The sequence below is a fragment of the Mizuhopecten yessoensis genome, unplaced genomic scaffold, assembly GCF_002113885.1.
Source record: "Mizuhopecten yessoensis strain PY_sf001 unplaced genomic scaffold, ASM211388v2 scaffold2399, whole genome shotgun sequence".
NCBI lineage: Eukaryota > Metazoa > Mollusca > Bivalvia > Pectinida > Pectinidae > Mizuhopecten > Mizuhopecten yessoensis.
Genome location: NW_018404527.1, coordinates 149,968 through 173,330, shown reverse-complemented (window position 1 = coordinate 173,330; position 23,363 = coordinate 149,968). Strand labels below are relative to the sequence as shown.

General features: G+C 37.8%; 1 protein-coding gene across 1 annotated transcript in view; it reads right to left on the bottom strand.

Moving 5' to 3' along the window:
• LOC110445871 (protein smg8-like) overlaps positions 1-23,363 on the bottom strand; it is a 67,254-nt gene that overhangs the window by 24,315 nt on the left and 19,576 nt on the right. Inside the window, exons 10-15 of the mRNA XM_021490698.1 lie at positions 22,699-22,898; positions 21,958-22,097; positions 20,717-20,804; positions 20,064-20,219; positions 17,248-17,391; positions 503-713 (exon numbers count right to left, since the gene is read on the bottom strand). Of these exons, the coding sequence (XP_021346373.1) occupies positions 503-713; positions 17,248-17,391; positions 20,064-20,219; positions 20,717-20,804; positions 21,958-22,097; positions 22,699-22,898 (939 nt within the window). The remainder of the gene's footprint in view (positions 1-502; positions 714-17,247; positions 17,392-20,063; positions 20,220-20,716; positions 20,805-21,957; positions 22,098-22,698; positions 22,899-23,363) is intronic.

Here is a 23,363-nt window from a genome sequence, read left to right as displayed (position 1 = left end):
TCTGGCCAAATATCATCACCCTAGGCCTTATGGTTACTGAAAAGAGGTTGTTTAAAGTAAAATGTTGACGACGGACGAACGGACGGACGACAGACCACGCACCATGCCATAAGCTCACTTGGCCCTCGGGCCAGGTGAGCTAACAATGTAAAAGCTTCCTACCTAGACTGAGAGCCAGACTAAGGTTGGTCAGTCCAGAGCTGACCATTAACAATGTAAAAGCTTCCTACCTAGAATGAGAGCCAGACTAAGGTTGGTCAGTCCACAGCTGACCATAAACGATGTAACAGTTTCCTACCTAGACTGAGAGCCAGACTAAGATTGGTCAGTCCACAGCTGACCATTAACAATGTAAAAGCTTCCTACCTAGACTGAGAGCCAGACTAAGGTTGGTCAGTCCACAGCTGACCATTAATGATGTAACAGTTTCCTACCTAGAATGAGAGCCAGACTAAGATTGGTTAGTCCACAGCTGACCATTAACAATGTAACAGTTGCCTACCTAGACTGAGAGCCAGACTAAGGTTGGTCAGTCCAGAGCTGATGTCCTGCTTTACTCCGGTGTCCTTGTTTACAGTTTTACTGTCGGGCGTAGTGAGGAGCTGACCGGCTCGTACTTCTGTGGTACTGGGTTGGAATACCGGCATTTCAATATGCTCCAGTTCTTCACAACAAACCTTCTCCAGGGCGTCGTAAAAGTCAAAGTTGGCCGCCTGAAACAGATCCGTCAATACTGACTCTTTTATAACTTTGTCAGATCACAGATTTTAGCTCGGTATACATGTATATGATGCTAATATTCGTATTTATCATAGTCCCGTACAAAGCAGGAAAACATCAGATTTGATGACATTCAGTCATATCAAGGTCATCGAGATTATGTTTCTCTTTCAAATATTCCATACAGAATTTAATTATTCAAAAGTTGAAGTAAAATGAGTGACCTAAAGATATGGGACTACAGGATGACCATCTTCGGTTTCGAATCAATGCAAAGACTAACAGAACTTATTCAGGATTATGAGAGAATTATTCATTAATCAGGATTATGAGAGAATTATTTTATTATTCAGGATTACGAGAGAATTATTCATTATTCAGGATTATGAGAGAATTATTTTATTATTCAGGATTATGAGAGAACTATTCGAATACCAAAAGTTGACATTGTCTTCATGGGGCTTATTAAAAAAAAGTTGAATGCATATCATCAAATTAAAGGACAAATATGTTAATCTAAACTTTTGAACAAGACCAAAAATTAGCGACACCCTTGATACCTTGAATCCCTTTTATCCTGGAATGCTTTGTATCAAATAATAAAGTTCTAATCTTTTTATCATTTGTTTAGGTACCGTCTTTTAAAGGTTTAGCCTACTTGGCCCCGCTCCTTCACCATCAGGGAGAACACCCCCCTCATTTAAACAACATTAAATTCCCTTGATCAAGGAATGCTCTGTACCAAATTAGGTTAAAATCTGTCTGTCAGTACTCTAGAAGTAAATATTCACTTTTACTTTTACCCATAAGGCCCCACTCTTCTGCCCCTAAGGGGACCCCACACCCTTCATTTATACAATGTTGAAGCTTTAGCTCAGGGAAGTTTCATACCAAAACATTTATCAAGGATGAAGGGGAGAGTGGAGGCAGGTCGAGCAAGACATATCCTTTGATTATACAAAATTGAATCCTTTTGGCCCAAAAGAATGTTCCATTTTTTCCAAATCTTTTCAACTGATCTGTATGAAAAATTGAATATTGACAGATACCAAATGTTGTGACCTGGTATACTTACAAGCTCACATTTCCCTGCAGGCCAGAAGTTCAAAGTGAGCGGAGGCTCATATATATACATATATACCCCCCCTCTCCACCTGAATTTGGCCATGACCTTTAACCCTTTTACCCTGACCGATTACCACCAAAAACTAATCAGGTGTAGAACACAATATTACTAAATGATGGTGTAAATATGAACTAAATCTGTTGTGGGGTTTTGAGATATATTGTACACAAGCTATTTACTTCAAAAGTTGTTAAGTGTAATCTTTGACTGACCTTTGACCCTTTAACCTTGACCCATACAACAGGCCCAGGGGGCCTGTATCACTCACCTGGAAATCTAAGCAATCATGGCAAAATATTCTCCTAATGAGATCCAAGGGAATATGCCAGACCCCAAGGCCAATCCTTGTAGCATATCTGTATTAGATTTTTCATGCCCAGCAATTTTATGTATGGTTATAGGGTGGGGATCTCAAGATGTGACTAAGAAACTAGTTCCCTAGGGGTTCGGTCACACCCCAGGGTCTATTCTAATATCATGACTGCATTCGTCTCTTTATGCCCAGCATTTGTATGTATAGTTTTGGGGAGGGGATCTCAACTGTTTCAAAGTTATGACCCAGGGACTATGTCTCCAAGGGGGGGGCCAGACCCTAGGGAAGCAACTGTGCATTCTTCTCTTTATACTCAGCAATGGTATATATGGTTATACAGAGGGGATCTCAACCATTTCCAAGTAATAAACTTTTTTTGGCTCCAGTCCTAATAGCCTGGGGGGTCAGCCCCAAATTTTCTACAATTTTGAATCCCTGCCTCCCATGAATGCTTCCGACCAAATATGGTCGATATCCATAGCACAGTTCTACAGAAGAAGTCACTTAAAGCAATATAGCCAAATTAACCCCTTTTGGCCCCGCCCCTCAGCCTTCTGGGGGGTCAGCCCCACCATTTGTACAATTTTGAATCCCCAACACCTAGGGATGCTTCCAGTCAAATATGGTTGATATCCATCTCTTAGCTCCAGAGAAGATTGCCCCCTTTTGGCCCCGCCTCTCAGCCCCCTGGGGCGTCAGCCCAACTATTTGTAGATGCTTCCAGTCAAATTTAGTTAAATTCTAATCAGTGGTTAAGAAGAAGTCGTTTAAAGCAATTGTTGACGTACAGACGTTCAAATCTAGTGAAGTGTAGACACCTTTATTACTACACTCTGGTGTAAATATGAATTAAATGAGTTGAGAAATTCATGAGATATCTTGTACACAAAGTGATTTCCTTACTATATACTGTACCCCCTCACTAAGTGTGGGGTAGAACAAACCTCTTAACCCATCCTTATCACACGAGTTAACTAGACCATGACACAATAATGTAAACAGCCAATCATTAAGGTCAATGGAGTTGTTCTGCATGTGCATAAATGAATGGCAGCATTTTCAGTAATTATTTTCAATCCCTTCAAAAGAATCTACTTAATCAATCAACATAGACATTTCAAACTAGTGCTGACGTCAGGTTATGTCATCTACTTTAATTCATTACATAGAAAGTATAGGAATATACATGTACAGCGTGGTACATTTAGGACATTTTAGATCCATCATTCCTCAAATAATTACACTTTCAAAATGATGCTATATAGAGATGACATTTGTATTGACTTGTTGAAGAGCTGACAGATTGGAGAGGACCTTGAGGTATATAAAGGGGAGAGGGTACTGAGGGGTAATTATAGATTGGAGAGGACCTTGAGGTATATAAAGGGGAGAGGGTACTAAGGGGTAATTATAGATTGGAGAGGACCTTGAGGTATATAAAGGGGAGAGGGTACTGAGGGGTAATTATAGATTGGAGAGGACCTTGAGGTGGTGAAAGGGGAGAGGGTACTGAGGATGGAGGTAATTATAGATTGGAGAGGACCTTGAGGTATATAAAGGGGAGAGGGTACTGAGGATGGGGGTAATTATAGATTGGAGGAGACCCTGGGGAGTTGGTAATCGTGGTGGTGGTGAAAGGGGTGGGGTGGGGGGGAACAAGGTCCCAAGGAATATTTTCAATCAGGTATGAATCATCCCCTGAGGTTTGAACAAACAGATTTTTGTGGTTTCGAGCTGGTATGATAAAATCCTGATTTGTATACAGCATTCCTGACCCTGGTAAAATCTCATCTCTCACACATGTTACTGCTGTCTATAGCAGGGGCTTCAGGGAGACAACATTTAGGAATTCCTTGATACTATCTAACTTGATTAAAACGGAATACAAGCTTGGCTAATAACATCAAAAAATGATGAGTAATAAGGCAGACCTGATAATAGACAAGCTTCTGACTTTGGAAACAGAATTAGAAAGTTTTCTCATTTCACATCCAAAAACACATACATTTAATGTACCAGTATGTGAATACAATGTGTATATATATAGTGTATTTCTTTTTTGGGTGCAAACAGCTGCAGACTTAATACATATATATATATATATATACAAAATATTATTTGTATAATATATAAATAATAAACATGTTTTTGTTAGCAAAATAAATGTGGGAACATCTATTCCCTAGCATCAGTGATCACTGATGAGTCCCAGAAAAATGAAACAGCTGTATATTGCTGTATAATGCTGTATATTGCTGTATAATGCTGTATATTGCTGCATAATGCTGTATATTGCAGTGTTATACTGTATATTGCAGTGTTATTCTGCATATTGCTGTATATTACTGTATATTGCTCTTTATTTCTGTATATTGCAGTGTTATTCTGCATATTGCTGTATATTACTGGATATTGCTGTATACTGCAGTATATTGCTGTACATTACTTTGTACTGCAGTGTAATGCTGTACATTGCAGTGTTATACTCTATATTGCAGTGTTTTGCTGTATATTGCTGTATATTATTGTATACTATAGTGTTATACTGTATATTGCCGTATATTACTGTATATTGCTCTTTATTTCTGTATATTGCAGTGTTATTCTGTATATTGCTGTATATTACGGTATACTGCAGTGTAATGCTGTACATTGCAGTGTTATACTGTAGATTGCTGTATATTACTGTCTATTGCTGTTTATTACTGTATATCGCAGTGTTATTCTGTATATTGCTGTATATTATTGTATACTATAGTGTTATACTGTATATTGCCGTATATTACTGTATATTGCTGTAATTTACTGTATATTGCTGTATACTGAAGTGTAATGCTGTTTATTACTGTATATCGCAGTGTTATTCTGTATATTGCTGTATATTAATGTATATTGCTGTTTATTACTGTATACTGTAGTGTAATGCTGTATATTGCTGTATACTGAAGTGTAATGCTGTTTATTACTGTATATCGCAGTGTTATTCTGTATATTACTGTATATTGCATTGCTATGCTGTATATTGCTGTATACTGCAGTATATTGCTGTACATTACTTTGTACTGCAGTGTAATGCTGTATATTCCAGTGTTATACTGTATATTGCTGTATATTACTGTATATTGCTGTTTATTACTGTATATTGCAGTGTTATTCTGTATATTGCTGTATATTACTGTATATTACTGTATACTGCAGTGTTATACTGTATATTGCTGTATATTACTGTATATTGCAGTGTTATACTGTATATTGCTGTATATTACTGTATATTGCTGTAATTTACTGTATATTGCTGTATATTACTGTATATTGCTGTATATTACTGTATACTGCAGTGTAATGCTGTATATTGCGGTGTAATTCAGTTTTTGGTATACTGTATCTGTTACCAAAGTTTAAAGGTGCATTACATGTGTTTGTTACATTCATCTTATATAGAGAAAAAAAATGTAAGAAAAAAATGTGCAGACAGCTGCAGATTATAATTGGGGTTTTTTCTAGAAAATAAAGTGTGGTGTGAGCTGCAGATTTTTTAATGTACAGAATACATAACAACTATATCGATGAAAAAAAATGAACATTAATTGATATATTTCTGGCAGCCTTGGAGGTACTCCTGAAGGAATTTAGTGAAGCCTTGGTCATTTCCGGAGAATCAGTTATGTGGTGATATATGTAAATACTGTAATCTACACTCCATACTTTCACCCTAGTACGTAAAATAAATCACCCAATCTGACCTGCAATGTGACCTCTGGGTCAGACAGTTTCACAAGTGCTGTCAATCATTCCAGAAATGTGACCCCTGTGTCACTGCGAGTCACTGCTGTGTGTGTGCTGTCTCATCGGTAACAATATGTGTAGGCATACCAAAGTTACCACATCACATTTATTTTTTGGGGAATAAAAACTACCACCAGACTAGGTTTTTTTAGGAAATCTTTTGGAAGCCTTCTGAATAGTAGTTCAATATTAACTTTTCCTTGAAACTATCACAATTTTTATTTCTTTGCTGTTAACCAAACTGAGTTACTTTATAACTATATTATTTCAAATTTCAGAAAAAAAATGTTTATTGACATCATGCACTTACAGTATTAAATCAGTATAATTAACATTTTGCATGCATGTAGTGAGAGACAAAAGTGCAAACACTGTCATTGAGTCAGTAGGAATTCAAACTTACAAAATATGTAAGTGTTTTGGTCATCTAATCAATCAAGCTTAAAAGTTTTGGCCATCTGTTGGATGAAACTCAGAGAGTAACTAATGTTTGTGATATTTAGAATGATGATATATCTAGATAAGACACTCAGAGAAACTAATGTTTGCGATATTTAGAATGATGAGATATCTAGATATTTATGAACAACCCTACAGTACCCAAGTAATGTGTTTATTGATAGAATGATTCCACATTTTAACTATATTAAAATACAACCCAGGCATTATAAATGATTTTAACATTTAATACAATTTTGTTGCATGTGTAATTATAATATTTTTCAGACAGATTTTTTTCCCCATTGAAAATGAAAGCATGTGTCACATCATAAACATATCCCATATAAATGCCTATTTAATGGTAGAGGCCACCAGGCTAGACAGAATCAAGTTTACCCCAACAGTCTGGGTTTTCCCAGTCCGCTACACGACCAGACACAATACATGTGTTGTCTCCTGGAGGAGAAATCCCCCCCATTGATAACATACTAAAGTACCCAAGCTCTCTCCACTTCAAAGGAACGTCATTTATTAGCAAACACATTAAATAAAACCGGAAATAATTTCCGGTCGGATAATAGAGTGACATATTTTACATCAACAGCATGATTTGTAGAGAATAGGCCTGGTTTACTGTATCAGCACTTGGAGTTGGTGGAATGTAATACTTTAATCACTTCACTCCTACAAACTGGTAAACTAAGCAGGTCTTAGGATAAATTGAGTTGCACTCTCTATCTTTAGCTGTTAACTTAAGTACTTGAGGACTTGGTGTGCTTTGATATGAGATCATTAACATATCTATTTAACAACTTAATCCTCCACTGTACATCTTCAGCAAACGTAGAGTTTTATTTGTAACTATTTCCAGTTGATCCGTTGACTGCACATGTAAATGTGCACTCAGTTAAAAATAAAACGTTGAAGACATACTCAAAGGAACCCTTATCAAAACATCCATTTCACAGTTATATTGTGACCAGTGGAAAAGTGGTTATTTCACAATTATACTATAAGATAAGAAACGGCCCTGGAGAATCCTTAGCAGTTATACCACTAACATTCCAAAACTTTTCTTTTCACATCTCAAAAAGTAGTAATTTCAGTGAATTATGCATTATACAAATGAGATTTAAAACATATATGACATCGCTTAAAACCAAAAAATGTCGACTACTTTTCAGGACATATATACATTCATTCTTAATAAATATGAAATAATAAAGATATAAAAACTGTTACAAAGAACTTGACATACACTATCAGTAAATCAGCTTTAGTAATGTCACACTACAAAGAGTAGCCTGTCAATGATAATTTGAGATGCTTGGAGTTTGTCACAAAGACATTGTCCTGTACCCCGTGACCCCTAAGGTAGATTTATAGGTTTAGGCCTAGAGATAAGAGTACAGTAAATTACACACCCAGTAAGTAATGTCCCTCACTACAGTCTAAACCAGTTATAACCCTATACACATGATTTATATCAGCGACTACACAAACATATATCTCTTACAGTTAAATAAAGGACGGGGGATTTAATCACTACATACTCAAGTGTCATCAATTAAGTGGGTGATAAGGTTTACTCCACTAGTACTGATGTCATCAATTTAGTGAGTGTTAAGGTTTACTCCACTGATGTCATCAATAAAGTGGGTGATACGGTTTACTCCACTGATGTCATCAATTAAGTGGGTGTTAAGGTTTACTCCACTGATGTCATCAATTAAGTGGGTGATAAGGTTTACTCCACTAGGACTGATGTCATCAATTTAGTGAGTGTTAAGGTTTACTCCACTGATGTCATCAATTAAGTGGGTGTTAAGGTTTACTCCACTGATGTCATCAATTAAGTGGGTGATAAGGTTTACTCCACTGATGTCATCAATTAAGTGGGTGTTAAGGTTTACTCCACTGATGTCATCAATTAAGTGGGTGATAAGGTTTACTCCACTGATGTCATCAATTAAGTGGGTGTTAAGGTTTACTCCACTGATGTCATCAATTAAGTGGGTGATAAGGTTTACTCCACTGATGTCATCAATTAAGTGGGTGTTAAGGTTTACTCCACTGATGTCATCAATTAAGTGGGTGATAAGGTTTACTCCACTGATGTCATCAATTAAGTGGGTGTTAAGGTTTACTCCACTGATGTCATCAATTAAGTGGGTGATAAGGTTTACTCCACTGATGTCATCAATTAAGTGGGTGTTAAGGTTTACTCCACTGATGTCATCAATTAAGTGGGTGATAAGGTTTACTCCACTGATGTCATCAATTAAGTGGGTGTTAAGGTTTACTCCACTGATGTCATCAATTAAGTGGGTGATAAGGTTTACTCCACTGATGTCATCAATTAAGTGGGTGATAAGGTTTACTCCACTGATGTCATCAATTAAGTGGGTGTTAAGGTCTCCACTGATGTCATCAATTAAGTGGGTGTTAAGGTTTACTCCACTGATGTCATCAATTAAGTGGGTGTTAAGGTTTACTCCACTGATGTCATCAATTAAGTGGGTGTTAAGGTCTCCACTGATGTCATCAATTAAGTTGGTGTTAAGGTTTACTCCACTGATGTCATCAATTAAACTTAAACCCAGTAGTAACCATTATTATGACCACTAAAACTCAACTTACTACCATAAACCTACCTGGATACTGGATACAGCAAACGAAACAAAACGCTTTATAACAATTTTGTAATCCAATCCAGACAAATAATTAGACTTGGATAGTCCATGGTCCATTGTTTCTATCAACCTACCACACTTTCTTACCACTACACATTAGATCTGTATAGTCCAGTCTGTTGTACTTACAAACCTTCCACACTATCTTACCACTACACATTAGATCTGTATAGTCCAGTCTGTTGTACCTACAAACCTTCCACACTATCTTACCACTACACATTAGATCTGTATAGTCCAGTCTGTTGTACCTACAAACCTTCCACACTATCTTACCACTACACATTAGATCTGTATAGTCCAGTCTGTTGTACCTACAAACCTTCCACACTATCTTACCACTACACATTAGATCTGTATAGTCCAGTCTGTTGTACCTACAAACCTTCCACACTATCTTACCACTACACATTAGATCTGTATAGTCCAGTCTGTTGTACCTACAAACCTTCCACACTATCTTACCACTACACATTAGATCTGTATAGTCCAGTCTGTTGTACCTACAAACCTTCCACACTATCTTACCACTACACATTAGATCTGTATAGTCCAGTCTGTTGTACCTACAAACCTTCCACACTATCTTACCACTACACATTAGATCTGTATAGTCCAGTCTGTTGTACCTACAAACCTTCCACACTATCTTACCACTACACATTAGATCTGTATAGTCCAGTCTGTTGTACCTACAAACCTTCCACACTATCTTACCACTACACATTAGATCTGTATAGTCCAGTCTGTTGTACCTACAAACCTTCCACACTATCTTACCACTACACATTAGATCTGTATAGTCCAGTCTGTTGTACCTACAAACCTTCCACACTATCTTACCACTACACATTAGATCTGTATAGTCCAGTCTGTTGTACCTACAAACCTTCCACACTATCTTACCACTACACATTAGATCTGTATAGTCCAGTCTGTTGTACCTACAAACCTTCCACACTATCTTACCACTACACATTAGATCTGTATAGTCCAGTCTGTTGTACCTACAAACCTTCCACACTATCTTACCACTACACATTAGATCTGTATAGTCCAGTCTGTTGTACCTACAAACCTTCCACACTATCTTACCACTACACATTAGATCTGTATAGTCCAGTCTGTTGTACCTACAAACCTTCCACACTATCTTACCACTACACATTAGATCTGTATAGTCCAGTCTGTTGTACCTACAAACCTTCCACACTATCTTACCACTACACATTAGATCTGTATAGTCCAGTCTGTTGTACCTACAAACCTTCCACACTATCTTACCACTACACATTAGATCTGTATAGTCCAGTCTGTTGTACCTACAAACCTTCCACACTATCTTACCACTACACATTAGATCTGTATAGTCCAGTCTGTTGTACCTACAAACCTTCCACACTATCTTACCACTACACATTAGATCTGTATAGTCCAGTCTGTTGTACCTACAAACCTTCCACACTATCTTACCACTACACATTAGATCTGTATAGTCCAGTCTGTTGTACCTACAAACCTTCCACACTATCTTACCACTACACATTAGATCTGTATAGTCCAGTCTGTTGTACCTACAAACCTTCCACACTATCTTACCACTACACATTAGATCTGTATAGTCCAGTCTGTTGTACCTACAAACCTTCCACACTATCTTACCACTACACATTAGATCTGTATAGTCCAGTCTGTTGTACCTACAAACCTTCCACACTATCTTACCACTACACATTAGATCTGTATAGTCCAGTCTGTTGTACCTACAAACCTTCCACACTATCTTACCACTACACATTAGATCTGTATAGTCCAGTCTGTTGTACCTACAAACCTTCCACACTATCTTACCACTACACATTAGATCTGTATAGTCCAGTCTGTTGTACCTACAAACCTTCCACACTATCTTACCACTACACATTAGATCTGTATAGTCCAGTCTGTTGTACCTACAAACCTTCCACACTATCTTACCACTACACATTAGATCTGTATAGTCCAGTCTGTTGTACCTACAAACCTTCCACACTATCTTACCACTACACATTAGATCTGTATAGTCCAGTCTGTTGTACCTACAAACCTTCCACACTATCTTACCACTACACATTAGATCTGTATAGTCCAGTCTGTTGTACCTACAAACCTTCCACACTATCTTACCACTACACATTAGATCTGTATAGTCCAGTCTGTTGTACCTACAAACCTTCCACACTATCTTACCACTACACATTAGATCTGTATAGTCCAGTCTGTTGTACCTACAAACCTTCCACACTATCTTACCACTACACATTAGATCTGTATAGTCCAGTCTGTTGTACCTACAAACCTTCCACACTATCTTACCACTACACATTAGATCTGTATAGTCCAGTCTGTTGTACCTACAAACCTTCCACACTATCTTACCACTACACATTAGATCTGTATAGTCCAGTCTGTTGTACCTACAAACCTTCCACACTATCTTACCACTACACATTAGATCTGTATAGTCCAGTCTGTTGTACCTACAAACCTTCCACACTATCTTACCACTACACATTAGATCTGTATAGTCCAGTCTGTTGTACCTACAAACCTTCCACACTATCTTACCACTACACATTAGATCTGTATAGTCCAGTCTGTTGTACCTACAAACCTTCCACACTATCTTACCACTACACATTAGATCTGTATAGTCCAGTCTGTTGTACCTACAAACCTTCCACACTATCTTACCACTACACATTAGATCTGTATAGTCCAGTCTGTTGTACCTACAAACCTTCCACACTATCTTACCACTACACATTAGATCTGTATAGTCCAGTCTGTTGTACCTACAAACCTTCCACACTATCTTACCACTACACATTAGATCTGTATAGTCCAGTCTGTTGTACCTACAAACCTTCCACACTATCTTACCACTACACATTAGATCTGTATAGTCCAGTCTGTTGTACCTACAAACCTTCCACACTATCTTACCACTACACATTAGATCTGTATAGTCCAGTCTGTTGTACCTACAAACCTTCCACACTATCTTACCACTACACATTAGATCTGTATAGTCCAGTCTGTTGTACCTACAAACCTTCCACACTATCTTACCACTACACATTAGATCTGTATAGTCCAGTCTGTTGTACCTACAAACCTTCCACACTATCTTACCACTACACATTAGATCTGTATAGTCCAGTCTGTTGTACCTACAAACCTTCCACACTATCTTACCACTACACATTAGATCTGTATAGTCCAGTCTGTTGTACCTACAAACCTTCCACACTATCTTACCACTACACATTAGATCTGTATAGTCCAGTCTGTTGTACCTACAAACCTTCCACACTATCTTACCACTACACATTAGATCTGTATAGTCCAGTCTGTTGTACCTACAAACCTTCCACACTATCTTACCACTACACATTAGATCTGTATAGTCCAGTCTGTTGTACCTACAAACCTTCCACACTATCTTACCACTACACATTAGATCTGTATAATCAGTCTGTTGTACCTACAAACCTTCCACAGAACAAATACCTTACCATTATACATTCCAGAAAGATAACAAGAGGCCCAAGAGAGCCTGTATCGCTCACCTGAATATTTAAGCAGTCATAGCAAAATATTCTCATTAAATATTATATTGCACTTAAAATATTTCCCCATGCAAACTTTGTTGGCTCCATCTGTTGAAACTACCAGCAAAATATTATTGTAAGATTCTATGCTTTTTTATTCTTCTTCAGAAGGTGCTTGACAAATTTTTCCCTGTGACTTTGTAAGTAGGTCAATGTCATTTTCCTTCTCAAATTGGTTAGCTCTATTCCAAAATGTTACAAGCCAAATCTTAGGAATCCATTCCTTTTGGTTCTTGAGAACAAATCCTTTAAAATGTTGTTGCCCTCTGTGACCTCTAAAGTAGGTTGAGGTCATTTTCATTAGCAAACTTTGGTGAGCTCTATCCCAGGAAGTCACCAGCAAAATATTGTAATTTTATGAATTTTAATTCTTCAGAAGAAGCAGTTTGAACCGTTTGACATATTTGAACGCTGTGACCTTGAAAGTACAGTAAGTCAAGGTAATTTTCATTCTCAAACTTTGTTGGGCTCTTTCCCAGAAAGCTACAAGCCAAATATTTAGGTTCTCTAACTTTCATTTCTTCAGAAGAAGTCGTTTTAATCATTAGACATATCTGACTCATGTGACCTTGAAAGTAGGTCAAGGTCATTTTCGTTTACAAACTTTGTCAGGCTCTATCCAAGGAAGCCACCAGCCAAATATAAAGATTCTATACCTTTCAGTTCTTACGAAGAAGTAATTTGAAGTGTTTGACACATTTGACCCCTGTGACCTTGAAAGTAGGTCAAGGTCATTTTCATTCACAAACTTTATTGAGCACCATCCCAGGAATCCATCAGCCAAATATGAAGATTCTATACCTTTTAGTTCTTCTTCAGAAGTCATTTGAAGTTTTTGACATACTTGACCCCTGTGACCTTGAAAGTAGGTCAAGGTCATTTTCGTTCTCAAACTTTATCGGGCTCCTACCAACAAAGCTTTCAATCGAATATCAAGACTCTAGGCCTGTCCGTTCTTCAGAAGAAGTTGTTTAAAGGAAAAGTTGACGGATGAGGACAGACGATGGACGACGCACCATGACATAAGCCCACTTGCCCTACGGGCAGGTGAGCTAATTACAATACTTCTTTCTCTCTATGATACAATGAAAATACATCTAAAGGGCCTGCAGTCTATCACCCATCTTGATTTTTAGGTAGTCATGACAAAATATTCTTGGCAAAAATAACATTGTAAATATTTTGGGCTGTGCTACTAAACACCAAGCTAATTGGGACAACACTTTTCCTTTATGTAATCTTGTTAATATGATCAACTAATCTGGAGCATTTAAAAAGACTTCAAAGCCAAAATCAATCATTTGCAGCAATGCTTTTCCTCAGCTGCTAGGGACATGACATGCTTCACTGCACATTCAGGTTCAGGCAATGATATGACATGACATGCCTCACTGCACATTCAGGTTAAGGCAATGATATGACATGACATGCCTTAATGCACATTCAGGTTCAGGCAATGATATGACATGACATGCCTTACTGCACATTCAGGTTCAGGCAATGATATGACATGACATGCCTTACTGCACATTCAGGTTAAGGCAATGATATGACATGACATGCCTTAATGCACATTCATGTTCAGGCAATGATACGACATGACATGCCTTACTGCACATTCAGGTTCAGGCAATGATATGACATGACATACCTTAATGCACATTCATGTTCAGGCAATGATATGACATGACATCACTTAATGCACATTCAGGTTCAGGCAATATGACATGAACTGCCTTACTGCACATTCAGGTTCAGGCAATGGTATGACATGACATGTCTTACTGCACATTCAGGTTCAGGCAATGATATGACATGAACTGCCTTACTGCACATTCAGGTTCAGGCAATGATATGACATGACATGCCTTAATGCACATTCAGGTTCAGGCAATGATATGACATGGCATGCCTTACTGCACATTCAGGTTCAGGCAATGGTATGACATGACATGCCTTACTGCACACTCAGGTTCAGGCAATGATATGACATGACATGCCTCACTGCACCTTCAGGTTCAGGCAATGATATGACATGACATGCCTCACTGCACCTTCAGGTTCAGGCAATGATATGACATGACATGCCTCACTGCACATCCAGGTTAAGGCAATGATATGACATGACATGCCTTACTTCACATTCAGGTTCAGGCAATGATATGACATGACATGACTCACTGCACATTCAGGTTCAGGCAATGATATGACATGGCATGCCTTACTGCACATTCAGGTTCAGGCAATGATATGACATAACATGCCTTACTGCACATTCAGGTTCAGGCAATGACATGACATGCCTTACTGCACATTCAGGTTAAGGCAATGATATGACATGACATGCCTTACTGCACACTCAGGTTCAGGCAATGATATGACATGACATGCCTCACTGCACCTTCAGGTTCAGGCAATGATATGACATGACATGCCTCACTGCACCTTCAGGTTCAGGCAATGATATGACATGACATGCCTCACGGCACATTCAGGTTAAGGCAATGATATGACATGACATGCCTTACTGCACATTCAGTTTCAGGCAATGGTATGACATGACATGTCTTACTGCGCATTCAGGTTCAGGCAATGATATGACATGACATGCCTTACTGCACACTCAGGTTCAGGCAATGATATGACATGACATGCCTCACTGCACATTCAGGTTCAGGCAATGATATAACATGACATGCCTTACTGCACATTCAGATTCAGGCAATGATATGACATGACATGCCTTACTGCACACTCAGGTTCAGGCAATGATATGACATGACATGCCTCACTGCACCTTCAGGTTCAGGCAATGATATGACATGACATGCCTTACTTCACATTCAGGTTCAGGCAATGATATGACATGACATGGCTTACTGCACATTCAGGTTCAGGCAATGATATGACATAACATGCCTTACTGCACATTCAGGTTCAGGCAATTATATGACATGACATGCCTTAATGCACATTCAGGTTCAGGCAATGATACGACATGCCCTGCCTTACTGCACATTCAGGTTCAGGCAATGGTATGACATGACATGCCTTACTGCACATTCAGGTTCAGGCAATGATACGACATGACATGCCTTACTGCACATTCAGGTTCAGGCAATGACATGACATGACATGCCTTACTGCACATTCAGATTCAGGCAATGATATGACATGTACTTGGGTCATACAGACAACATTCCAGCACTTTTCTAGCACCTTTAGAGCACTTTTGTTTGAATTTTTCTAGGTCCGAGTTTCATCTTTTCTTAGGATACACAACTGTTATATAGCACAAAATTGAAATAAATTACAACAGATTTTGAATAATTGAATATTGTTTATCTTTAAATAAAAAAAAAAATTCTCTTCACTTTAGTTTTTGCCTTTTGCCCACCATAATGAGGATGAATTGATCAATACAGCAAACATTGGTACACAACTTAGAGAAAGGCTGTGAATTGGATGTACGTGAGATGTTTAAACATGTAATAGGAAATGTAGATACTGAGTTTTATCACAACAGTAGAACAAGGGGAGATAACTGCAACAAAGGTTACTGATGAAAGTACAACATGATACAATATCCCTAAACATATAACAGATTATTGACATCGGACCTAATACAATTTGTTGTACATATTTGTATATTTAAGAAAAGTACACTTAAATAAAAACAAGAACTCAAATATTAATCAACTACCAGTATATATCAACAATTTTTATTAATTTCATGAAGAAAGCAGTTTTGATTAGACAAAAAAACTTATGCATTACATTGCATTACTGTACAACGGAAAAGTTTTACCGAGTCAAATGTTCACCCTTCACCGGTAAAATCCATAACCTCCCAATACCGATTTCACCTTTCACAGGTAATTACAACAAGTCGAAGGTCGTGCCCTAATATTTGCAGTCATGATAAATCTACATTCATGAATGGCGGCAAAAGAAAACCCAAGTTAAACTTTGGTGAAAATATCCTGGTGTACAGTACACAGCCTGTCTTAAAGCTTTAGGGTCACCGGATGAAGTTTTAGGCTTCAGCGTTTAGGTATAACATTTCAATTTAAAGTGATGTGAAAACAAGAAAAATGCATTGTCAATGCAGGTTTGATGAACGCATGGAAGATGTTTGCCAAAATGAAATCTTGATATCGACAAATTCACACAGACGATAAACTATTTCAGCACAGATGATATATAATTGATAGCGTTTACATTACTTGTGGAATACTGATATTAAAATTTTACCATTTTTTACTCCAGGTTTCTTTTGTTATGTGTAAAGTCTTTTGGGTTTATTTTGACTCTTAATGCCAATAATGACCGGCTGTGTTGACAGGCCATTAAGTTTGAACAAACAAACAAACAGTAAACACACAGAAGATAAACGCCTGGACAAAGTCCACTGAACGACATTACACTATAAAGACTTAACATCGATGTCATATGATGCCAGCAGATACAGGACAGACTAGGTCTTCAATATGGTAGTCAAATGGTCATCCTTACCTTGTGGTCAAACGGGTCATCCTTGTCTGCCTGTTTACGGCCACAGTTACACACTGCCTTGGTCTTCATCTGGCTGGAGTGTGACATTACAGGTAGGTGGGCACTCTCCTCTGTCTCTGCTTCCTGGTGGAGGAGGCGGTGTAACTACAGCAGAAACACAAATTGTCAAACTTGAGACAGACTCTCACAAAATATGTCATAATTTATACAAAATATCAATCTTCAGATCAACCCTGTAACTACCTCACAGAATATGTCATAATTTATACAAAATATCAAACTTCAGACCGACCCTGTAACTACATCACAGAATATGTCATAATTAACTCAAACTACAAAGAGATATTGCAGCATAAACACTAGTTAAAGGGAGATAACTCAAACTTGCTGGGTTCACACTGTAACTGAGGCTGGCCTCCTGATGTTTAAGTTGACGAAGTAGTTCCCAGTGAACCTCTCAGATTTGCTTGGTTCTCACCGTCTGCAGTTTCCAGTTACTACCTCAGACTTATGGAGTTCTTACAGTTTGTGTTTTCTATCTAATAGCATTAGAATAACTTAGTTCCAACAGTTGGTGGTTTCTATCTAATAGCATCAGAATAACTTAGTTTATACAGTTGGTGGTTTCCATCTAATAGCATCAGAATAACTTAGTTCCTACAGTTGGTGGTTTCTAGCTAATAGCATCAGAATAACTTAGTTCCTACAGTTGGTAGTTTCTAGCTAATAGCAACAGAATAACATAGTTCTTACAGTTTGTGGTTTCTATCTAATAGCATCAGAATAACTTAGTTCCTACAGTTGGTGGTTTCTAGCTAATAGCATCAGAATAACTTAGTTCCTACAGTTGGTGGTTTCTAGCTAATAGCATCAGAATAACTTAGTTCCTACAGTTGGTGGTTTCTAGCTAATAGCATCAGAATAACTTAGTTCCTACAGTTGGTGGTTTCTAGCTAATAGCATCAGAATAACTTAGTTCCTACAGTTGGTGGTTTCTAGCTAATAGCATCAGAATAACTTAGTTCCTACAGTTGGTGGTTTCTAGCTAATAGCATCAGAATAACTTAGTTCCTACAGTTGGTGGTTTCTAGCTAATAGCATCAGAATAACTTAGTTCCTACAGTTGGTGGTTTCTAGCTAATAGCATCAGAATAACTTAGTTCCTACAGTTGGTGGTTTCTAGCTAATAGCATCAGAATAACTTAGTTCCTACAGTTGGTGGTTTCTAGCTAATAGCATCAGAATAACTTAGTTCCTACAGTTGGTGGTTTCTAGCTAATAGCATCAGAATAACTTAGTTCCTACAGTTGGTGGTTTCTAGCTAATAGCATCAGAATAACTTAGTTCCTACAGTTGGTGGTTTCTAGCTAATAGCATCAGAATAACTTAGTTCCTACAGTTGGTGGTTTCTAGCTAATAGCATCAGAATAACTTAGTTCCTACAGTTGGTGGTTTCTAGCTAATAGCATCAGAATAACTTAGTTCCTACAGTTGGTGGTTTCTAGCTAATAGCATCAGAATAACTTAGTTCCTACAGTTGGTGGTTTCTAGCTAATAGCATCAGAATAACTTAGTTCCTACAGTTGGTGGTTTCTAGCTAATAGCATCAGAATAACTTAGTTCCTACAGTTGGTGGTTTCTAGCTAATAGCATCAGAATAACTTAGTTCCTACAGTTGGTGGTTTCTAGCTAATAGCATCAGAATAACTTAGTTCCTACAGTTGGTGGTTTCTAGCTAATAGCATCAGAATAACTTAGTTCCTACAGTTGGTGGTTTCTAGCTAATAGCATCAGAATAACTTAGTTCCTACAGTTGGTGGTTTCTAGCTAATAGCATCAGAATAACTTAGTTCCTACAGTTGGTGGTTTCTAGCTAATAGCATCAGAATAACTTAGTTCCTACAGTTGGTGGTTTCTAGCTAATAGCATCAGAATAACTTAGTTCCTACAGTTGGTGGTTTCTAGCTAATAGCATCAGAATAACTTAGTTCCTACAGTTGGTGGTTTCTAGCTAATAGCATCAGAATAACTTAGTTCCTACAGTTGGTGGTTTCTAGCTAATAGCATCAGAATAACTTAGTTCCTACAGTTGGTGGTTTCTAGCTAATAGCATCAGAATAACTTAGTTCCTACAGTTGGTGGTTTCTAGCTAATAGCATCAGAATAACTTAGTTCCTACAGTTGGTGGTTTCTAGCTAATAGCATCAGAATAACTTAGTTCCTACAGTTGGTGGTTTCTAGCTAATAGCATCAGAATAACTTAGTTCCTACAGTTGGTGGTTTCTAGCTAATAGCATCAGAATAACTTAGTTCCTACAGTTGGTGGTTTCTAGCTAATAGCATCAGAATAACTTAGTTCCTACAGTTGGTGGTTTCTAGCTAATAGCATCAGAATAACTTAGTTCCTACAGTTGGTGGTTTCTAGCTAATAGCATCAGAATAACTTAGTTCCTACAGTTGGTGGTTTCTAGCTAATAGCATCAGAATAACTTAGTTCCTACAGTTGGTGGTTTCTAGCTAATAGCATCAGAATAACTTAGTTCCTACAGTTGGTGGTTTCTAGCTAATAGCATCAGAATAACTTAGTTCCTACAGTTGGTGGTTTCTAGCTAATAGCATCAGAATAACTTAGTTCCTACAGTTGGTGGTTTCTAGCTAATAGCATCAGAATAACTTAGTTCCTACAGTTGGTGGTTTCTATCTAATAGCATCAGAATAACTTCGTTCCTACAGTTGGTGGTTTCTAGCTAATAGCATCAGAATAACTTAGTTCCTACAGTTTGTGGTTTTCAGTGTGTGTTACTTCTAAGACTTACTGGATTGACACAGTGGTTCCCAGTGAGGCTGACTTCCTCACAAAGCTGGTGGCCATTTTTCCAGTATTTCTCACATGCAGCCTCCAGCTGTTTTAGGTACTTCTCACAAGCAGGGCCTCGGGCAAACTGATAAAACACACGATGGGCCTGGGCTAGCTGTACAAATAGGAGGATTAATGTTATTTCAAATACTACGAAGTTCAAGGTAAGTGTATTGGAAATTGTCAATTTATATTTAATTTATTTCCAAGAAGTGATAAGAAAGCATTGTTTTCTTTTACTGTACAATAAACTAAAAAAAATCTATGAATTATTCATCGCATCTGTTTTCACCATGACAAATCACGGATTAATTTGTGATTTCAGTTTTGATAACCATTTTACAATATTTTCATACATAATAATTATATACATTGTAGAAATGTCTACATAATAAGATAAGCTTACAATCTACAATCTTCTGTACCCATACATACAGTCAACTTCAGAGGATCATCTCTATCCTTAGCCGTTAGATGGTTTGGGAGCTTTGACAGAAAGAAAAAAAAAATTGCTACTGTGTGTAGCAACATATATTAATGCCGCAAGAAATTCCTGAAGCAGTTGATTTCCCATTACGTGTGATGTTTTAAAGGAGAGAGGTTCAGGCTTACCTTGGTCAGGTGAAAGTTTGTGATATAATGAGTGGGAAGTCCCTCCTGGTACGCGGCCTCAGCCAGGGGCAGAACCTTGTTACAGCGACTGTAATGAACAGAACTTGGTAACACTGACTTAACTCACAGATATCACATTTCTGATTATTTAATTTGATTTAATTTTTAAACAAAGGGCCAAATGGGCCTGCATCGCTCACCTGGAATTAATCTCACACTTGCAATCTTAAAAGTGGAATAAAATACAGAACCCATTAATATATTTAAACATATGCCGCCTGTGACCTTGAATGTTGAACAGGGACATTAGGTTGAAAGTGGGTCAAGGTCATTCATTTGAGCAAACTTGGTAGTCATTCATCCCAGCATGCTACAGGCCCAATATAAGTACCCTTAGCCTTTTGGTTATTGAGGAGAAGTGGTTTGAAGATTATACGACATTTGACCCCTCTGACATTAAAAGTGGGTCAAGGCCATTCATTTGAACAAACTCTGTAGCCCTTCATCCCAGCATACTACAGGCCCAATATCAGTGCTAGGGCCTTTTGGTTATTGAGAAGAAGTCGTTTGAAGATTTAAACATATTTGACCCATGTGGCCTTGAAAGTGGGTCAAGGTCATTCATTTGAACAAACTCAGTAGCCCTTTATTCCAGCATGCTACAGGCCCAATATCAGTACCCTGGGCCTTTCGGTTATTGAGAAAAAGTAGTTTGAAGATTTTAAGACATTAGCCCCTGTGACCTTGAAAGTGAGTCAAGGTCATTCATTTGAACAAACCTGGTAAATCTTCATCCCAGCATGCTACATGCCCAATAACAGTACCCTGAGGCTTTTGGTTATTGAGATGAATTTGTTGGAAGATTTTAAGACATTTGATCCCTGTGATCTTGAAAGTGGGTCAAGGTCATTCATTTGAACAAACTTGGTAGCCTTTCATCTCAGCATGTTACTGGCCAATATCATCACCCTTGACCTTTTGGCTATTAAAAAGAAGTCTTTTAAAATAAAATATTGAAGCCGGATGATGGACGGACGACGGACGCCGCACCACGGCATAAGCTTACTTGGCCCTTCGAACCAGGTGAGCTAAAAATGTAAAGAAATCAAAGCATTGTAATTGTTTGTTGAACCATTTTAGGAATATTACAAAGCAGACTTGTTAAGAAAATAAAATAATAATAATAAATCCATTATTTTAACAATCATTTTGAGCTAGTGGTCAATGAGCAGTGAACTTACTTCTCGGAGAAGCGGATATCCGTCTCCAGTAGACTCTTGAGTGTGTTGAAGGTGGCGTGTGCCTTGCCATTGACAGTATCCCCAAAGAAGAAGTTGTATAACTTAGAGGACACAGAAAACCAGGTCTGGCATGTCGGCACCTAAAGATGATGATTAAATCACATATAATGTACAGAATATGTATCATATACCAGCTTATTGATATCTAAGTGTATTGTATAATATATGCAGAGTTATTGATATCTTAGTGTATTGTATAAGATATGTAGGCTTATTGATATCTAAGTGAATTGTATACAATATGTAGAGTTATTGATATCTAAGTGTATTGTATAAAATATGTAGGCTTATTGATAGACAAATTGTTGATTCCATGATTAGGAAGCAGGACCTTGTACATCATACCTATAGCCCATCAGAATGATGAGATTTTGAATGTGTATCTACTCACTGCTTGTATATCATTTGTGTATAATGCATTTGCAAAATGATCAAAAATACCTAAAATCTGTGGTAACCAAACTTCAAATTTACCTTAATACATACATGTAGGTGATAACTGTGCAATGTTTCAATTAAAGTCCACAACATTAATTGAGGTTTAAGCTAATAAATTTCTATTTCACCGAAAGATCAAAAGTTGATTTGTGTCTCAAATGTAAACACATATATTGGTGTTGAATGCATTTCTAGGCCTGACAGTAATGATCTGACAAAGAGACCACTGTGTAACAAACATACTTCAAAGATAGGTGGGACGGGATTCCGCCCCACATTGTCATCAAAGCCACGTCCCAGTGCTGTCTCTATGTGCTGCGATAGGAACTCTTTAAAGTTGGAGGAGCTGCCTGACCTCTGTGTCCGTGACGGTGACCTTGTGTCCAGAAAACCAGACTGTGCTGATCTCCTATTGGCCTGATAACTCTGGCTTCTGGGAGAATCTGAGAACGGAAGATAACTGTCAAGATACTGATATCAAAGTCAGATTCAGTGATAAATCTACATGCAAGTCCTGGGTCCTGTACCCAAAGAATTTTGATTTGAACCGTAGAATTTCTGAAAATGCTCAAATTTATTTGGACCTATATCATTTAACCATACAGGGGGGAAAGGCCCATACAACCTAATTGTAGATTGATCACTGTATACTGTAAACGTGGTTATTTATGCTGGGTGAAAATTATGCGATTTGAAGGTCAAAACTATACGCGCCGGGGTAATTTACGCGGTCGCGGTAGACCGATGTTTACTCTGCATAGTTATCTCCCTTACTTTACAAAATGTGTACAGGTAAAAATACTAGTAGCTACTGAGTACATGTTACGTATGCGTACCCACTGGTCATTGGACAGATGAAAGTAAAGGTGAACTGTATTCATGTCATTTTTGTGTATGTGTGTGTCTGA